The sequence below is a fragment of the Citrus sinensis genome, chromosome 4 (genome assembly GCF_022201045.2).
Source record: "Citrus sinensis cultivar Valencia sweet orange chromosome 4, DVS_A1.0, whole genome shotgun sequence".
In the NCBI taxonomy this organism is placed as follows: domain Eukaryota; kingdom Viridiplantae; phylum Streptophyta; class Magnoliopsida; order Sapindales; family Rutaceae; genus Citrus; species Citrus sinensis.
The window spans coordinates 20789604-20807334 of NC_068559.1; the positions used below are offsets into that span (position 1 = coordinate 20789604).

At 37.4% G+C, this 17731-nt stretch overlaps 2 protein-coding genes across 2 annotated transcripts; both read left to right on the top strand.

Annotated features, from left to right (window-relative positions):
- The first annotated feature begins 7957 nt into the window (after window positions 1-7957).
- LOC102625747 (MLO-like protein 1) lies at window positions 7958-14506 on the top strand. Its single transcript, XM_006484698.4, has 13 exons — window positions 7958-8449; window positions 8959-9221; window positions 9395-9511; window positions 9611-9671; window positions 10060-10154; window positions 10783-10857; window positions 10943-11031; window positions 11152-11201; window positions 12892-12932; window positions 13361-13570; window positions 13651-13718; window positions 13837-13897; window positions 13994-14506. Exons 1-13 carry the CDS (start codon window positions 8269-8271, stop codon window positions 14213-14215), a joined length of 1533 nt encoding a protein of 510 aa, XP_006484761.1. The 5' UTR covers window positions 7958-8268; the 3' UTR covers window positions 14216-14506.
- An 878-nt stretch (window positions 14507-15384) lies between these two features.
- On the top strand, window positions 15385-17591 carry LOC102625471 (50S ribosomal protein L3, chloroplastic). Its single transcript, XM_006484697.4, has 2 exons — window positions 15385-16048; window positions 16998-17591. Exons 1-2 carry the CDS (start codon window positions 15511-15513, stop codon window positions 17285-17287), a joined length of 828 nt encoding a protein of 275 aa, XP_006484760.1. The 5' UTR covers window positions 15385-15510; the 3' UTR covers window positions 17288-17591.
- The last annotated feature ends 140 nt before the right edge of the window (window positions 17592-17731 follow it).

The following is a 17731-nucleotide window of genomic DNA, read 5'->3' on the forward strand; positions in this document are numbered from 1 at the left end:
TGATGAAAGCCGTGCTCTCCTCATCCTGCTCGTACATGGGGATCTGGTTGTATCCCGAGAATGCGTCCATGAAGCTGAGCAGACCATGTCCAGCCGTTGAATCTACTAGCTGATCGATCTTTGGTAAAGGGAAGCTGTCTTTTGGGCACGCCTTATTGAGGTCTGTGAAATCCACACACATCCTCCACTTGCCGTTTGCCTTCTTTACCAACACCACATTCGATATCCACTCAGGGTAACTGACTTCCCGAATTAACCCTGCTCTCAAGAGCTTCTCCACCTCGCCATTTATAGCCTCATATCTCTTCTGGTTGAAGCACCTCCTCTTCTGCCTTACTGCCCAAGCACCTTTCTTTATTGCCAGCTTATGACATGCTACCTCAGGGTCAATCCCTGGCATGTCTTCATGTGTCCAAGCAAATACATCAGCATGAGCCTGTAAGCATTCCACCAACTCCTGCTTTTGCTCTCCCTTAAGTTTCGACCCGATTCTGATCGTCTTCCCCGGGTTCTCTGGTCCCAGGCTTATTGTTTCCAGATCCTCTACAGGTTCTTGTCTGCCCTTCTTGTTTTCCACTCGGGTATCGAGGGATGTTATTTGCATTGCTTCCCTTGCTGCCGAGGAGTAGCAGCTTCTTGTGATCCTCTGGTCTCCTCGTACCACTCCTACTACCCCATTCACCCGGTACTTCAGAGCCAGATAATGGTTGGACAACACCGCTTTGCTCATCCTTAAAAATGGCCGACCTAGGATCATCTGGTAAGGACCTTCCTCATCCACTACGACAAAGTCCAGTATCATTGTTCTTTCTGTCGAGGAGCTCCCAATTGTGATAGGCAGCTCGACTACGCCCAGAGGGACCAGCTTCCCTCCTCCGAACCCCTTCAATGAGGTATTGGTGTATTCCAACTTCCGGTCGGCTATTCCCATCTCTTCCATGGTTGACTTAAATAACACATCAACTGAGCTCCCTGTATCAATCAGTATCCGGTCAAACTTCTTGCTAGCGACAGTGGCCTTGATGACTAAAGCATCCTCGTGGGGGTATAGAATCCCTTCCTCATCCTCATCCGTCCACATGATTGGCACTTGCCTGACCCTTGCTCGTTTGGCTGTTGGGGTGTTGAGGAGTACCTCTTTACTGGTCATGGCGTACCTAGCATAATTTTTTCTTGATCTGTTGGAATCTCCGGCCAACGTCGGGCCCCCAGCTATCACCGTTACTGCGGGCTGCTCGCGCCTCACGTTTCCGCCACTCTGCTCCCCTTCACCTGTTGTGACCACCATCGGGAAAGTCCCATCCATAAACTCGTCCAGGTACCGATTTCTCACCAAATTTTCGACCTGGGTCTTGAGATCTCTACACTCTACTGTGGTATGGCCATGGGTGCCATGGAACTTACAATAACGTCCTCTATCCCTCCTGTTGGGTAGCTTTGTTATTGGTGTAGGGAGGTGCAGCAGCCCTCGATCCTTTATGGCCTCGTACACCTCATTCAAGGACATCTTCAAGGAAGTGTACCGCCCATAGTCCGGGTTCTGGTCGATCAGGTGCACTGCTCTTTCTCTGTTTGCCCCGCTCTGAGTTGGGGGCGGTGGAAGTACTTCTGGTCTGCTCGCTCTGCTACCGTGGGGATGTTGATGAAGATCACCAGATGCCGACTCATGCCTTCTCCAAGGCTCCCTAGCTGGGGAACGAGGAGGTTGCGCCCTGCTGCGCTGATACTGTGGTGGCCTTTGATGAGGCTGGTAAGCGGCTACCCGACCTCCTGCTCCACTACCGGAGGCCTGGTGGTCCCTCCTCCTGATCGGCCCATTCCCCGGTAATGCTTTCTTCTCTTTCCTCCCCAACCCTTCTAACTGGTCTGTCTTAATCCGTGCAGCCTTCTCCTCTTCAATCTCGATGTCTCTCTTAGCCTGTTCGTATGCGGCTGCATACGTTTGAATAGCTGGGCTTCTCAAATTGTACCACAGCCTTCCTATCTTCACCCCTTCTTTCAATCCCCTTAACGCCTGAGGGTGGTTGAAGGCTCCCAAGTCGAGGACAGCCCGATGAAACCTCTTGATGAATTCCCGAAGGGTTTCTTGCTCCCCCTGTTTCATGCTTTTCAGCTCCATCATGTCATCTTCCGGCGCCATTGCCCCACTAAACTGCTCCGCGAATTCCTGGCACATCTGCTCGAAGGTTTTAATGCTGCCCCGAAGAAGTTTCCTGTACCATTCTCGTGCACGTCCCTCAAGGGATAGTGGGAACACCCTGCACCTTTGAGATTGAGATAATTCTTGTACCTCAGTTATGTCATTAAAGCGCTCTATGTGCACCAACGGATCAGTTCTTCCCGAGTATCTGAGGTCTGGGAGGCGGAAATCTCTCGGAATAACTGCCCTCATGATCTCTGCTGCGACCGGTGATTCTCCGTCCAGCATTATCCTCCAACCAGGGGCTCTGTTCCTTCCTTGCATGTCGTCAATTATTTGCGCTAGTCTGCGCACTTCCTCCTCCAGCTGCACCGCACGACCAGGGTCACGTGCTGCAACTTGATCCCGCTCTTGCTCTACATCATGCAAGTGTTGCCTCTATTCTGTTTCCTCTGCATTCACCACCCCGTCGTCCTCGTCGCTAGCCTGTCTTGTCGGGGACTGCTCTCTTTCTCTATGAAATTCTCCCCGCAGAGGTACGTTACCTCTCTCACCATCAAATCTCCCGGTGGTTTGACTTCTCCCCGCATTATCGGGACCTGGTGCCACTCCACCGCCTCTCACCCTTCCCTCTTGGGTTATATTTCGCTCGCTCCGCAGCTCATGTAGGATGGTTGTCAAGGTCTCCATCTGCCTTTCCATCCGTTCCATCCGGTCGAACATGACTTTTTCCCGTGCTTCACTGACTATCTCCCTCAGCGTCACGGAATCGTTAAGCCTCCTATCACCCCCTTGTGCACTACTTCCTCCTGTCTCCATTGCTTTTCACTTGCTTCACCCCTCTTCTTGCTATCAACAGAAGCTTTTTGCTCTGGTTCCCCACAGACGGCGCCAAAATGTTGATGCAGGATTCTGGTTCTCCTCGTTCTACGACCAGGATCTCTGCTCGATCAACTTCACCGCGACCAGGAGGTCTCCTCGTAAGGCTTCTTCTCCAGAGGTTCCTGCGCACAAAGACAAGTCAGAGTGCGCCGGTTATTTTCCCGGCGCAAACCCTCCGACGCTCAAGTCAGATATGAAGGTTCGGGGAACGTTTGTCACAGATCTTATGGCTTTTTCCCAGTTTTCCCTTCTTTTGAATTTCTTTTCTAATCTCAAAAATACCAACCCCTTTACCTTCGTTGGCTACCTTTTTATAGGCTTCCTCTGAATCCCAGTTTTCTGCTTTTTTCGAGACGGTATGGGACTCTGACTGCTGCGTTGTGGGCAAATGTGGGATCTTGCGTGTTACGCCACGGTTCTGGGGAAAGCGTGGCTGTCGTGGTTCCGTGAGATCTTGTTTCCGCTTTTTGGGGGACGGTATGGGGCTCCGACTGCTGCGTTATGCTGCGTTATGGGTAAACGTGGGATCTTGCGTGTTCCGCCATGGTTCTGGGGAAAGCGTGGCTGTCGTGCCTAGATTCTCGGGCTGGAGAGCGTGTCTTGCCAACTGCCGTCGACCGGGTCTCCTCGCCTCTCGACCTATAGCCGGAATGGCCTTATGCCTCTTACAGGAAATTGGCCTCGCGGATGACGTGCTCGTGGACGAGCAGGATATTTCTGCTCCTGTTCCCCCACGCACCAGGCTTTTACGGAACACACCGGTTCGCAGAGCCCTGCCATCAGACATCTGCTCACCATGCCTGGTCTCGTCGACGTATTTCTCCCAAACAGATGAAATGGCGAAATCGAGTGAGTTTAGTGAGACAAAGAGGGAGAAGGCGTGAGGGCCCGAAACGGATGGAGGAAAAATCGAGGAAGAGAAGAATGAAAAATGGATTGAAGGATAAATCTGTAATTTAAAAATGATGTTTTTTTATAATGAATAAAAGTTTGGAGTCTTACGTAACTTAGTGGTGGTGAAACTTTTAAAATAATAAAACTGACACGTGTCTATTTATAGAGCAGCGACTGAGACACTCGCGAGTAGGGATGGCAAATTGCGGGCTTGGGCCGGACTTTTCAAAGCCCAAGCCCAAGCCCAAGCCCACATTAGTTAAACGATGTCCAGGCCCTTCAAAAGACTGTTCAAGTTGGACGGGCCGAACTCGGGCTTAGACGGGCCTGGGCCTGGGCCAGGCTCGGGCTTTTTAAATTAATTATAAAATATTTTTTAAATTAAGAAAAATATTTAAATTAACGATAATAATATAATATATAAATAGAATAATAGTCAAATACATTAAATATTAGCAATACAACCTAATAAAATAACAAATACTAATATAAAAAATTAAACTAATTTAATATTTTGATTTTTTTCTTTTTATTTAAATTAAATTTATTTTTTATTCATAAATTTAGAAAGCCTGGGCCAAGTCCGGGCTTTTTTGCTAAGCCCTTGTCCAGGCCCAACATATGCCGGCTTTATAATTTTTAGCCCCATATCCAGGCCCACCCCCTGCGGGCCGGGCTTTAGGCCCGCGGGCCTGGACTGGGCTTGGCCGGGCCTGGGCCGGCCCAGGCTTTTTTGCCACCCCTACTCGCGAGTGTCCGTAGCACTCCTCAATTTCTTAAATTTTATGGATGACAGCAATTAGGGTAATTTTTAAAAACCTCCCCTGAGGTTTGGGCTTGTTGCAAGTAGATAGAGAGAATTTATTTATTTGTAAAAAATCTCCTACCGTTAGTTAACTTTAATATTGACCGTTAGTTGACTGTGCAAAGATAATATTACCCTTAATAACGATTTGTAGACGGAAATAACTAAAAAAAATTTAAAATTGTTGGCTATTTTACCCTCTTTAAATTATTGATATTTTCTTAAAATTCCTATAAGAAAGAAAAAATTAAAAAATTATCTTTAAATTATTAATATTTTCTTAAAGTTCCTATAAAAAAGATAAAATTAAAAACTTGAAAATGAAATAGTTATAATCTTTACCTATGATATTGTAAATCTTTGGAATTGACAAGGATAAAATTGTCAAAAAATAGGGTTTATACTTTTCCCGCCAATAATTTTAATTTTTTTTTAGTTATTTTCATCTACAAACTGTTGTTAAGGGTAATATTGTCTTTGCATAGTCAACTAACGGTTAATATTAAAGTTAATTGACAGTAGGAAATTTTTTACAAATAAATAAATTTTCGCCATCTATTTACAACAAATCCAAACCTCAGGGGAGGTTTTTAAAAATTATCCCAGCAATTATTATCTGACATTTGACTGACTGACTAAGCAGGGTGACGGGGCATCAAAGCTCCCCGATGGTTGATGGAGATCCAAAATTAATGGGCAAACTTTAGTTATAATGTTTGGGGCAAAACTATCTTACCCTCGTTGTACCAAACACTATTTTGATATTTTCTTTAACAGCTCCTATAGTTTTCTGTAAATAATAAAAACTATAAGTTTTAAAAATTTTATACATAAGCCCCAATTAAAATATAATGATTTCAAAATTCTAAAAAATTTATTTGGCTTTTTCTTCAACAATCCCTATTGTTTTCTGTAAATAATAAAAACTATAAGTTTTAATAATTTTATGTAATAAACCCAATTAAAATATAGTAATTTTAAAATGCTAAAAAATTTATTCTCTCTCTCCTTCTCAACCAATTTTACATTTAAGTTTCAGTTTTTATAATTTTAAATTTAAGTAATAGAATAAATATTATGCAATTTATTTATTTTATATTAAATAAATAATTGATCAGCTTCATACGTGTGATAAAGTATAAGTAATTTTACACAATCTCAAATTTACATACAGAAATTTATTATTTTGAAAATATTATTTATAAACTCTATAATGAATTTAAATGACTATCCAAGCATTTATTTAATATTTATCTATTTTTATTTTAATATTGTCAAAATTTATATAAAACCTTGTCCAATTTTGTGTTACACTAAATACAAAATAGTATTATTAATATCTAATTGGTATTTTACGTAAATGGAAGTGGAGAGTATTTTACTAAGTTAAAATAATCCATCCATATTTTTAATATATAAATATGTTCATTTACTAAATTACCTTTGATAATAAAAGATTTTAACGAACCAATGTATCAAAATTTTGAAACTTAATCTTTTCTTATTCTTTTAGTAAACATAAGGGACCACATCATTAATAATCAAATAATATCATTCAAGCCGTTGGAGTAGCCTTTGCAACTCTTCGGTTTGATCCAATGGTTGGATCACAAAAAAAAATTTAAAAAAAAAAGATATAAAATCACAGTTACATTATAGCTGGACCCTAATATTTGTAATTCGAATCCTCTTACAGTAACATGGTTAGCCACTTTTTATATGCTTCTTGCTGTGATTAACAATACTTGAATAATTTTTTATTGAAAAAAAAAACACAGTAATAGAATAGAATTAGATACCTCTTTTGGCCTTTGGCGGATTTTGGAATTTTTGAAAATGACATGAAAAAGAAGCAAAACGTTCCCCACAGAACCACCACTTTAGGGAGAATAAAATAACAGAAAAAGGTACAACGAGAATAATTTTCTCTCTTATTTTTTCAACTTTAAAGGTTTGGGAAAAAATAAAACGGTGAAAGTTTGTTTGATCATTATATTTTAAGATTAGTAAATATTTAATTTTTATATTTTTAAAAATATTTTAAAATATTTTTATCGTTAAATTATTAATATTTTTATCGTTACTTTTATTCTTTCTAACTTATTTTTACAGTATTATTCTCTTGCAATAATGTTTATTTTTTTGGCATTAATAAAAAAATTAAATTATCAATTTAATTTCAAAAAAATAGAAACAAAAGTAATATATATTAATTTTTTTAGAATACTCTACAGATGAGTTAATCTATTAATTTTTTTATTAATATCCCCAAAAATTAGGCATTGATGTAAAAAAAAAACATTGTTGTTGGAGAATAATATTGTAAAAACATGTTAAAATGAACAAAAAGTAACAACAAGAATATCAATAATCTAACGACATAAATGTTTTGAAATATTTCAAAAAATACAAAGAGTAGACGAGCACTTATTGTAAAACATAGAAACTAAATGAGTCTTTACCTAAAAAAAATTATTTTTTTAATAATTTATTGTTTCTAAGAAAGGTTTTATTTGAATGTTCAATTTTTTAGAAGAAAGTTTGTACAAAAAAATCCTTAATTATTAAGAATTTTGAGAATTTAACCAACTAGAGACTTCCCCACCGTCTAATCAAAGGAAAAATTTAGGTGACAGAATAGACTGCACAGACAGAGAGAGAGAGAGAGAGAGAGAGAGAGAGAATCTGTTAGTGTGAGGCCCCCTTGACATAAAGTCATGAACCATCTGTTAGTTCGTTCATTTGTTTGATGTTTAGCCCGTTAGCACCAATTGCGCCGAAAATTGACAGCTAATATCAAAACTACAAGACACAGATTTGTAGCAAATTATTGTAATTGTCCCACTCCCCATTCTTTCACACAGACCATCACCGTCCAAAAATTTAAAAAAAAAATAATTGTAATATATGAAGCACAAAATCTATAAAAAAAAAAGAAGAAAAAAACACAACCATGTGCAACACACAATAAAAAAAAAATTATAATTAGATTTTCTTGGTGTTAAAAGAATTGGATTTTTATATCTTCATACGTCATCTTTTAACATGAAATTTGGGAAAGATTGAATTTGTAAGTAACTGATAATAATTTAGTAGACATGCAATCCCTAAGTTATGTTTATTTTAGTAGACAATAACAGAGGAGTTGGCATGCCTGTCTTCACCAGCAGCAAAGACATTATTATTGTTATTCTGACAAAAGACTTTATTAGTTATTTATTTATCACACTGCTTAGTGCTTACCCTCCATACACGACACAACCCTTTGATTTTTTAAAAGGAAAGAACAAGTTTATTAATAATATCTTGACTCGATTAAAGACAAACAATTGTAAGACTTTAGTTGAATTTGATGGACATAAATTCATCAAGAGTAACAGCAGCCATTCACGGGAAAAGAAAACAGACAGACAGATAAAACAGAGAGAGACGGAGAAAATACGGGGGGAAAAAACAGAGGAAAACAGAGTGAGAGTGTGTGCTTGATCAATGTTGTGTCTGTAAATCTTACTTCTTGTTGCCTTGAAAATCTCATTTGATCAATTCGATGGGGGAGGGTGGTGAAGGAGTAACGTTGGAGTACACACCAACATGGGTAGTCGCGGCTGTGTGTACGGTCATCGTCGCCATTTCTTTGGGTGCTGAAAGATTGCTTCACTATCTCGGACGCTATCTCAAAAATAAAAAACAGAAATCACTCTTTGAAGCCCTTCAAAAAGTTAAAGAAGGTCTCTCCCCTTTTAACCCCTTTTCAGTTTTTTTCTTATTATTATTCCATGATATAGTATTTGAAGTTCGAAGTATGTCACCATCTTTGTCCCGTCTGCATTTTTTGTTTTTTTACATTTCCTCAGGATGATTTATTATGGTCAATGTTGTTTGCTTCTTTGTATGTTTTTAATTTAATTTAAGTTTTTTTTTTCTTTTGGGGGGGGGGGGGGGGGGGTTATCTGGTTTTTGAGTTTAGTAGTTATTCCACTAAAAAAAAAAAGAGCAAATAAAAAACACTTCCCATCATGATACTGTGTTATGTATATAGGCAGGTATGCGTTTATGTGAATAAGAAGATGTGTAAATTAAAAAAGGGATTTGTTTTTGGTTCACAGATTTTGATGTGTATTTGTGAGTGTGAAAAAAAAAAAGAATCCGTTTTTTCTTATATTTTTTTGTGAAAATGTTTGTGTGTGGGAATTCTTTCGAAATTTGATTTATTGGAAGTTTGGAATTGTGATGGCAGAGTTGATGCTGTTGGGGTTCATTTCACTGTTGCTGACGGTATTTCAAAACACAATCTCCAAAATCTGCGTTCATCAGGATGTTCTTGATAATATGCTTCCTTGTAAACGCAATAAAACTGCAGAATCTGAAGGGCAGAACTCTCATGTTACCACGACTTCACATTTTCAAACCTTTTTTTCTTCTTCCATTTCCGGCACTGCTAAGCGTCTTCTAGCTGAAGAAGAATCTGCAGCTTCTGAGCGTGGCTATTGTGCTCAAAAGGTAAGTATAATTATCTGTTGACCCATAGGTGCTTATGACACATGTATGGAGCTTGTTATGCAGTAACCGTGTTGTTTTCCTTTATCCACACCAACTAATTTCCAGTTATTATTTATAGCTGCACATGAATTACAACTAAATGATCTGATTGGTTTTTGCTCTATCCTTTTCAGAATAAGGTGCCGTTGTTGTCAACTGAAGCCTTGCATCATCTTCATATCTTCATCTTTGTCCTAGCCATTGTCCATGTGACTTTTTGCGTTTTAACTATTCTTTTTGCTGGAGCAAGGGTGAGTCAGCAATAGATTTCTCTAACTTGTTCTTCAATTGTATAAAGTTATAGGTGTATTGAGTCTTCTTTCTTGAATAACTATCTTTTCATGATATAGATTCGTCAATGGAAAAACTGGGAGGATTCGATTGCAAAACAAGATTTCGATCCTGAGCAAGGTGGGAGCTACTACCAATTTAAGATTTGATGTCTGTCTTTTGTAATTATCTATTACTTAGTAATTGAGTGAAATATCTGCTTTATGCATGTTTGTTGAAAACTTTTTTGTTTATGACATGTAAAAGTTGTTTTATAACTACTCTAATAAAAAAAATGGTTATTCTATAGAAGTGTCAAAATGGATTACCAATGGGATATAATTGCATTGCTCTGCACATGTTTTTCTTTCACAATTTCAGCTGTAATGTCATTTAACATATGACCATATTTACAAGTCAACTTTCGGCTGCCTTATTTTATATCAGTTTCCTCATGCAAAGAAGTATTGAAGATCAATCTGTCGTTCATATTTATTACATTTGTTAATTATAAGCTGCCTTACTGCAGTTTTGAAGACAAAAGTCACCCATGTTCACCAGCATGCTTTTATCAAAGAGCACTTTCTGGGTTATGGGAAAGATTCAGCTCTGCTGGGATGGATGGTGAGTTACTTCTTCTAATAGAATCATATTTTGATTGGACACTAGAACTTGCAGAAAAATAAAATCTTGTTTGGGGTGCATGTTTGCCTGGAGCCCTGTCCCGATGGATTAATGGGTAAGCCACTGTTGGATGTAGGGTCCTTCCGGAAATTGTTTCCTTTGTTGTTTTGGTGTAGGGTTGTCCTAAAGAATCACACATATAGTTATATAAATATAGAAATGTTCACATATCACTTATTGCTCTTTTGTTGGAGAGCTACACTGTGTATTTCCACACTATTGGAAAAGTCGTGTGGCTTTGCCTTTGGTTGGATTTCGTGAACAAACTGTTTTATCTCTAAAACTAAACATACATGCATAGGCACATTATTTATTTATTTATTTTTTTCCCTGACATATATATTGGCATTCTCTGTTTAGGCAGCTGATGGTCCACTCTTACTGTACTTACCCTTTGTTTATTATGTTCTTTGACATAGTGGTAAAAAAAAGGGGAAAAAATTATATTGTTTGATTTGACACTGTCTATTATATTTCAGAAGAAGAAAAGTAATTTTTGATACATCTATATGGGACTCTGATAGTCTGATTTTCTTTTTCTTCTTCTTCTTATTCTTCTGTCCTACAGCTATCTTTTTTCAAGCAATTCTATGCTTCTATTACAAAAGCAGATTATGTGACATTGCGACTCGGTTTTATCATGGTAAGGAATCTAATGCAAGGATGTTGTTGTCTTGTATATATTCAGTATGTCCTTTAGTCAATCCTAATCCTTATTTCTATGTTAGACCCATTGCAGAGGAAGTCCGAAGTTTAATTTTCACAAATACATGATACGTGCCCTTGAAGATGATTTCAAGCGAGTTGTTGGTATTAGGCAAGTGTTTTTTTAACCATCTTTGACTATTGTTTGCAGTGCATATCTACCGGATATATTGCATTGAACATTAATACTGATTTTCTTTTGCTTACTGATCTTCTAAATTCACCTTTGCAGCTGGTATCTTTGGATCTTTGTGGTCATATTCTTGTTGCTGAATATTAATGGTATGCTACTCCTTGGACTAGCACTGGTAGCAGTTAGAATGCTGATGCCAAGTATAATTACATCAACAGAGATTTACACTTTAAGAGTAAAAAAAGTATCTTAAGTCCAAGTACAGTCGGTAATTTGAATGTTTTAATGGCTACAATAAAAGGCATTCTGAAAATTAAATATTTTCTGTTATTTGGCTAAACATAAGTCCTTTGAGAGACATTGACTGCTTGGATTTGGTCCTTCTTTTCAAGTTTGTCTACTAGTATCTGACTCTCTTAGTTCTGATGGTGTGGAGGTAGGTGGTGATCAGATTATAAGAAATGACATATCTTCATCTTATCTACCATATTCTTCATCAACGGCTTTTCATCCTATTATTTTTCGTCCTGTGTATGAATGACATTGATATTTTAAGTCAATAGGAGACACTACTCTTATTTTACGTCAAATTTTATCAGTATTTTCCAATATTTTGAATAATTAAGTTTGTACTGAGCATGTGAATAAGGAAAAACTTGATCTCTGGTGGAAATATTGTAGTCTTAATAGATGCAAGAAGACAATTATAAAAAATAAAGTTTTCTTTTATATCTGATAAAATTCAAAAAAGTTTTAGTTTCCTTAAATTTACTATAAAGAGGCACTGTCTCGGTTTGTTGGCTTTGATTGTATCAATCATTTTTGCTTATCACTTTCTTGTGGAGCCACATATTTAGCAAACCATTGGCTGAAAGGTCAAGTTGCTCTCAATGTCTGAACCTACCAGAGTTTTTCCTTCCCCTTTCTCGTGTTTGTGCCATCAGCCTATTTCTTGCTCCTTCTTATCGGTCCATTTACTGCATTTATTCACATTTCTCACAAATGATTCAACTACGTCAACATTGTTCCTTTTTCCCAATTCTTCCTGTTCCTTGTTGAAGTTATGTCCACATTTTTGCAAACACATTTAGGCGAGGCCTGATATTCTTTTTGCTTTACCACTCATATATACGAAATCATCATTAATGTAACAATTTTGCCAACATGTTTCTTTTCCAGATTGGTTACTTTTGTATGGCCATTTGATTTACTTCAAGTTGATTGAAATATGCTGGTCATGATACTATTGAAAACACATCTTGCTTGATACATACAGTTGTAACTTTGTTTAGATTTTGTATTCTTTCATAGATCACTGAATGAATGCACTAATGGAAGTTCTACATAATGTTAGAACTTTTGGTCATGAGGCGGATCCACTCATGACCAGTAGGGGTTTAAGTCCCCTCTGGAGAAAATAATTTTGAAAAAATAGAAGAGAAAATTACTTGAGTTACTAATAAGCCCCCAAATTTATAAAAATGGCCCCATAAACTCATAATCCCTAAAATTTAAAATTTAACTTTGAGAATTATAAAAGTCCATACGTTAATTGGAAAAATAAAATCTAACCCATATGGGCGGTTATACTATTATTTAATTTTGCACCCATTAAATCTATTGAAATAAACTTTATAAACGCATTAACCCATAAACATTTTGTCGTTATGTAATTCAGCCCCTGGTAAGTCATTTTTCTATATCCGCCACACTCACACTTTAATTTGCTAATAGCGTCATAGGTTGTGTTTAAAGTCCCCTTTCTTTTTCCCATCTTTAAATGGAATGTAGTAGCATCATATTGTTCATATCATGATAATTTGCCATTTTCTTGTGCAGAGTGGCATACGTACTTCTGGATAGCATTCATTCCTTTCATTGTGAGTAGTTTTAAATCTTTATATGGTTTACCTCTAGTTTTTAGCTTGTGTTGATGTGCATCAAATTGCATCTAAGTTGCTATTTTTATAAAAGCATTGTTTGATTCACCATCCAGTTTTATGCTCTTGCAACTTTACAATTTTATTGATGAGTGATTTAACTCGTTTGACTTCTTTTTAATTACATTTGTTGGATGGTTACCGGGTATGAGAAAAAGAGATGCCCAATTTGCTGTTATTAACTTGTCTCCTGACTCCCCCTCTTTTCTGTCCTCAACCACTCCATTTTTGTTTTTTAGTGCACATGATAGTGAATTGGTTATTATTATAATCTGTTGGTCCACGTACACTTTAGCCTTCTTTTTTCCTTAATTTTGGTCAATTTATTAAATGTGTGTATGTTTATTGTGTGTCTTGCGCTTTTGCAGCTTCTACTTGCTGTGGGAGCTAAGCTGGAGCATGTCATTAGTCAGTTGGCCCATGAGGTTGCTGAGAAACATATAGCCATTGAAGGGGAATTAGTAGTTCAACCATCAGATCAGCACTTCTGGTTTAACCGGCCTCAAATTGTCCTCTTCTTGATTCATTTTATCCTATTCCAAAACTCTTTTGAGATTGCATTTTTCTTTTGGATATTGGTAAGCTAAAATTTTGAAGCCCGTAATCATTTTGTATAACTGATTGGACAGATATAACTAGTGTCTTTGTATTTATGTAGATTCAATATGGCTTTGACTCCTGTATCATGGGACAAGTTTGTTATATTGTACCAAGGCTCATCATTGGGTAGAAGTCAATGACCTTTTCTGTTTCACCTTTTTATTTAATTTTGGTTCAACATTAACAAATAATTCAAGTTTCTGATACTTACTGTGCAATCTTTTTGTTCCTTGGTTCCATGTAGGGTGTTTATTCAAGTTCTCTGTAGCTACAGCACCCTTCCACTTTATGCCATTGTCACGCAGGTGAGTTGATTTGCTGTCATTTATGAATTCTTCACCTTCTTCCTTCAAAACATTTATGAACTCGTCTATTTTTCTCTTTTTTCCAATGAAATAAAGATGGGAAGCTCCTTCAAGAAGGCGATATTTGAAGAGAATGTGCAAGTAGGCATTGTTGGTTGGGCCGAAAAGGTGAGGAGAAAGAAAGATCCAAAAGCAGCTAAAGATGGGTCTACCCAATCAAGTTCCCACCAAGGAGTTCAGCTGGGAAGAGCTTTCCGCAAGTCATCTACTCCGGAGGAAATTCAGCCTTCCACACATGGATCCGAGGGTTCCAAATGAGCTGCTGTACCAACCCGACGAAAGCAGCAGGCTTAAGGCTTCTGGAAATTTTAGTTTTGTAGAAGTATATAAACTGGTTGGTTATAGCCACAGTTATACGTATATTGATGTAGGGCATATTTTAAACCCAAGAGAGCACGCAACTTAGGAATATCTTTTGGAGTTTGTAACTGACATTGTAGTTGAGCAGGCGCGCTACCTGCTGTTGATGGATATATATTTCAAAAGGAAAATACTTGGGTTTTATATCACCATTTTAAATGAAAGTTACTTTAAATTTTTATGTTGTTACTTCTTGAGTTGTACATTACAAGTGGAGATTTTTCTCCGAACTCAATTGATTTTCTTCGGTTTTTAGGTTTGCTATCGTGTGGTTTGACTTGTGAGTTCAATACTGACACCATAGATGGGTAATGGTATTTGGGTCCCTGAAGTTTGATGAACTACAAAGAAGGATATACCTAGCATTTTTTTTTTTTCCCCACATTCAACTCCTTATATTAATATATTTTGTTGAAAAATCTTTCAATGGAATCAATGGTTTTACAGTTTACAGTTATGTCACGGTTTTACTTCTGTTTTGGTGTTAAAATTTTTTTTTTAAAAAAAATTCCATTTTAAGAAATTAAAAAAAATGATAATATAATAACATTCAAATTCTCAACCAAATTGGATGCTCGTTATTTAAAAAAAAAAAAAAAAATTGGAATTGGGTATGTGCCCCCAAATGAATTCAAGACGGCGGTTTGATCCCCTTCCCTGGCCCAACCCAATTACAGGGCCTGCAAGTTTTTTTAAAAAAAATTGGTTTCATAAAATATGAAAAATATTTTCAATATATCAAAATAAGTTTTTTTACTATTTTATAAAATCTAAAATTTCAAGAAATGTACATGGTGTAGTATTTCAGAATTCAGAACAGCTTTTTTTTTAATCAAATGTTTACTATTCATTTAGATACGATAATTTTATTCCATATAAAGTTGTGGTAATGCATATTTTTAACGTGAAATATATATATATATATTAACAGTCATTAAAAAAATCCATTAACTCGCAAAAAAATTAATTTTTCAATAAGTATACGAGTATTAATAAATTAATAAAAGGGGTTTTATTTTTCCATTTCACAGTATCGTAATCCCTTTGTCAGCCACTTTTATAAATAATAAATAAGGATAAGAAAGAAAGAGAGACTTCATTTTGTAAACTCTGAAGCTCAGACTCTCATTGTCTCATTCATTCATTCTTCTCCTCATTCTTCTTCTTGAAAGTTGAGACAGTCACTCAATCAAATGCCAATCTCTTCACTTTCACCAATTGGGCACTGTCCTCCATCTCTATCTCTGAAATACAACTTCCCATTTTGCCCCACAAGAAAGGCCTCAATTCTTGCCCCGCCCAAGAAGCCTCTCATTTTTACCACCAAAAGAACCACAACCCACATAGTTTCAATGAGCTACGAGGCGGGAATTGGCGTAATGGGCACCAAGCTAGGCATGATGTCGTACTTCGAGCCCGACGGAACTGTTGTTCCGGTGACTGTAGTTGGGTTCAGAGAAGGGAACATTGTGACCCAGGTTAAGACTGAAGCCACTGACGGGTACGACGCCGTTCAGATTGGTTATAGGAGAGTGAGGGACAAGAAGCTGACGAAACCTGAGCTGGGTCACTTGCAAAAGTCTGGGTTAATACCCATGAGGCATTTGCAGGAGTTTAGGTTACAGTCTGTTGATGGGTTTGAGGCTGGCCAAAAGTTGGCTTTTGAAGAGATTTTTAATGAAGGGGATCTTGTCGATGTTTCTGGGACTACTATCGGCAAGGGTTTTCAAGGTATCTTCTTTCACGCACACTCTTTCAGCTTAGTTTGAATGCATGGTTTTGGTTTGGTTTGGGCTAAGGTATGTTTATGATTGAGGTTTGGTGTAGTCGTTAAGTAGAGCATTAGCTGTCAAGTACAAGTGAATAAAATCTCTTGGATAGTACAAGAAGTTTTGTGTTCGAATTCTCCTTACATGGGTGGGGAGGTGGTTTATTGACTTAACACGTCAGTTACCGTGCTTTCAGAGTTCAGTTGAAGCACAATTGTTTCAATCATATGCCTGAGGGGTATGTTGGGATGTGAAGGAAATATTTTGTTTTGTTTGAGGTATTGGAATCTATTGGAGAGTTGATTTTGAGAGATTCACTTTTGAATTTGGATGAGATGGTTGAATTTTAATGTATGTAACTGTTACTATATTGATGCGGGATGTTTGATGCTATTGTGGGATGGGAGTGTTTTATGTGTCAGATGGTGTGATTTGCGTGGCTTTCTTGACTGGGATCACGGTTATAACCCTGGCAGCTCTAAACGATATCAAAGAAAACCGATTCTTGGATAGGAACAAAGTTGAGAAATCATTATGTTTACTTTACCAACATTCTTAAGCTAAAAGACAGAGATGCTGATGCATGGCTTTTATATTTTTATAAGTTATGTTGAACAGCAGCCATTAGGTATCAAGTTACCATAAGATGTCTCCGCAACGTTATGAGGATTGAACTTTGGAGAAACTCTTCTTTTCCTAATTTATTGAGTGTATTATAATCAATCGTGTTGAGTCCGGCAGTAGAACGTCACTGTGTCAGTGAATCAGCATCAGTTTTAACTTACTGTTCTTTTCTAATATGAAATTTTAATCCTATTCGTGTAGAGAATGTATTTTCTGCTGTCTCAATAACTTTGAATTCCTTAATACTTGACCCTGATTTGTTCTCTCTCTTTTTCTATATCCCACAGGTGGCATTAAGCGGCACAATTTCAGAAGGGGTGCGATGACCCATGGTTCTAAGAGTCATAGACAATTGGGTTCCATTGGTGCTGGAACAACTCCAGGCCGTGTATACAAGGGGAAGAAGATGCCTGGAAGAATGGGAGGGACAACAAGGAAGATCAGAAAGCTCAAGATTGTAAAAATTGATAATGACCTTCGTGTTGTAATGATAAAGGGTGCTGTCCCTGGTAAGCCCGGAAATCTTCTGCGTGTAGCACCAGCTAAGATTGTTGGGAAGAACATACCAAAGAACTAGGTTGGTGCATTATTCTGATTACTTCGCTTTGTTCGGTTCTACATTGTCAAAGAGATTAGTCTTTGTAACCCTTCGTTTTGTGAGTGGCAATTTAGACTTTCAGTTAACATTTTGTGATGTATCATTGGCTCCTTTGCCGAGATACATTTCTATCTCTCTTTGGAATTTGTATTTAGGATTGCTTTCAGTTGAGAAAAGCCCATAGTAGATCAGTACAAAGGGCATACAACTTTGCCACAAAAACCTTTCTTGAGATGATCTTCGGTAATTGGGATATTGGTTTAATAGTAGATCATTACTGATATTGATTATGTATTATACAACGTGCACTCATTTTTCTTAACCAAGATACAAGTCTTCGAAATGGTATAAGTTTGCTTTGTACTTATGTGCTCTACCTCTACCTATGATATTAGTTCTTATAGTGTTTATAGCTGCTATCTG

What these genes read in the sequence shown, in the direction of transcription:
- LOC102625747 (XM_006484698.4), top strand. Translation starts at nt 8,269, where the DNA reads ATGGGGGAGGGTGGTGAAGGAGTAACGTTGGAGTACACACCAACATGG. An exon ending in AGATTTCGATCCTGAGCAAG is followed by an intron (nt 9,672 to 10,059) that starts GTGGGAGCTACT and finishes GCCTTACTGCAG; the next exon opens with TTTTGAAGACAAAAGTCACC. An exon ending in CAGCTCTGCTGGGATGGATG is followed by an intron (nt 10,155 to 10,782) that starts GTGAGTTACTTC and finishes TCTGTCCTACAG; the next exon opens with CTATCTTTTTTCAAGCAATT.
- LOC102625471 (XM_006484697.4), top strand. Translation starts at nt 15,511, where the DNA reads ATGCCAATCTCTTCACTTTCACCAATTGGGCACTGTCCTCCATCTCTA. An exon ending in TATCGGCAAGGGTTTTCAAG is followed by an intron (nt 16,049 to 16,997) that starts GTATCTTCTTTC and finishes TATATCCCACAG; the next exon opens with GTGGCATTAAGCGGCACAAT.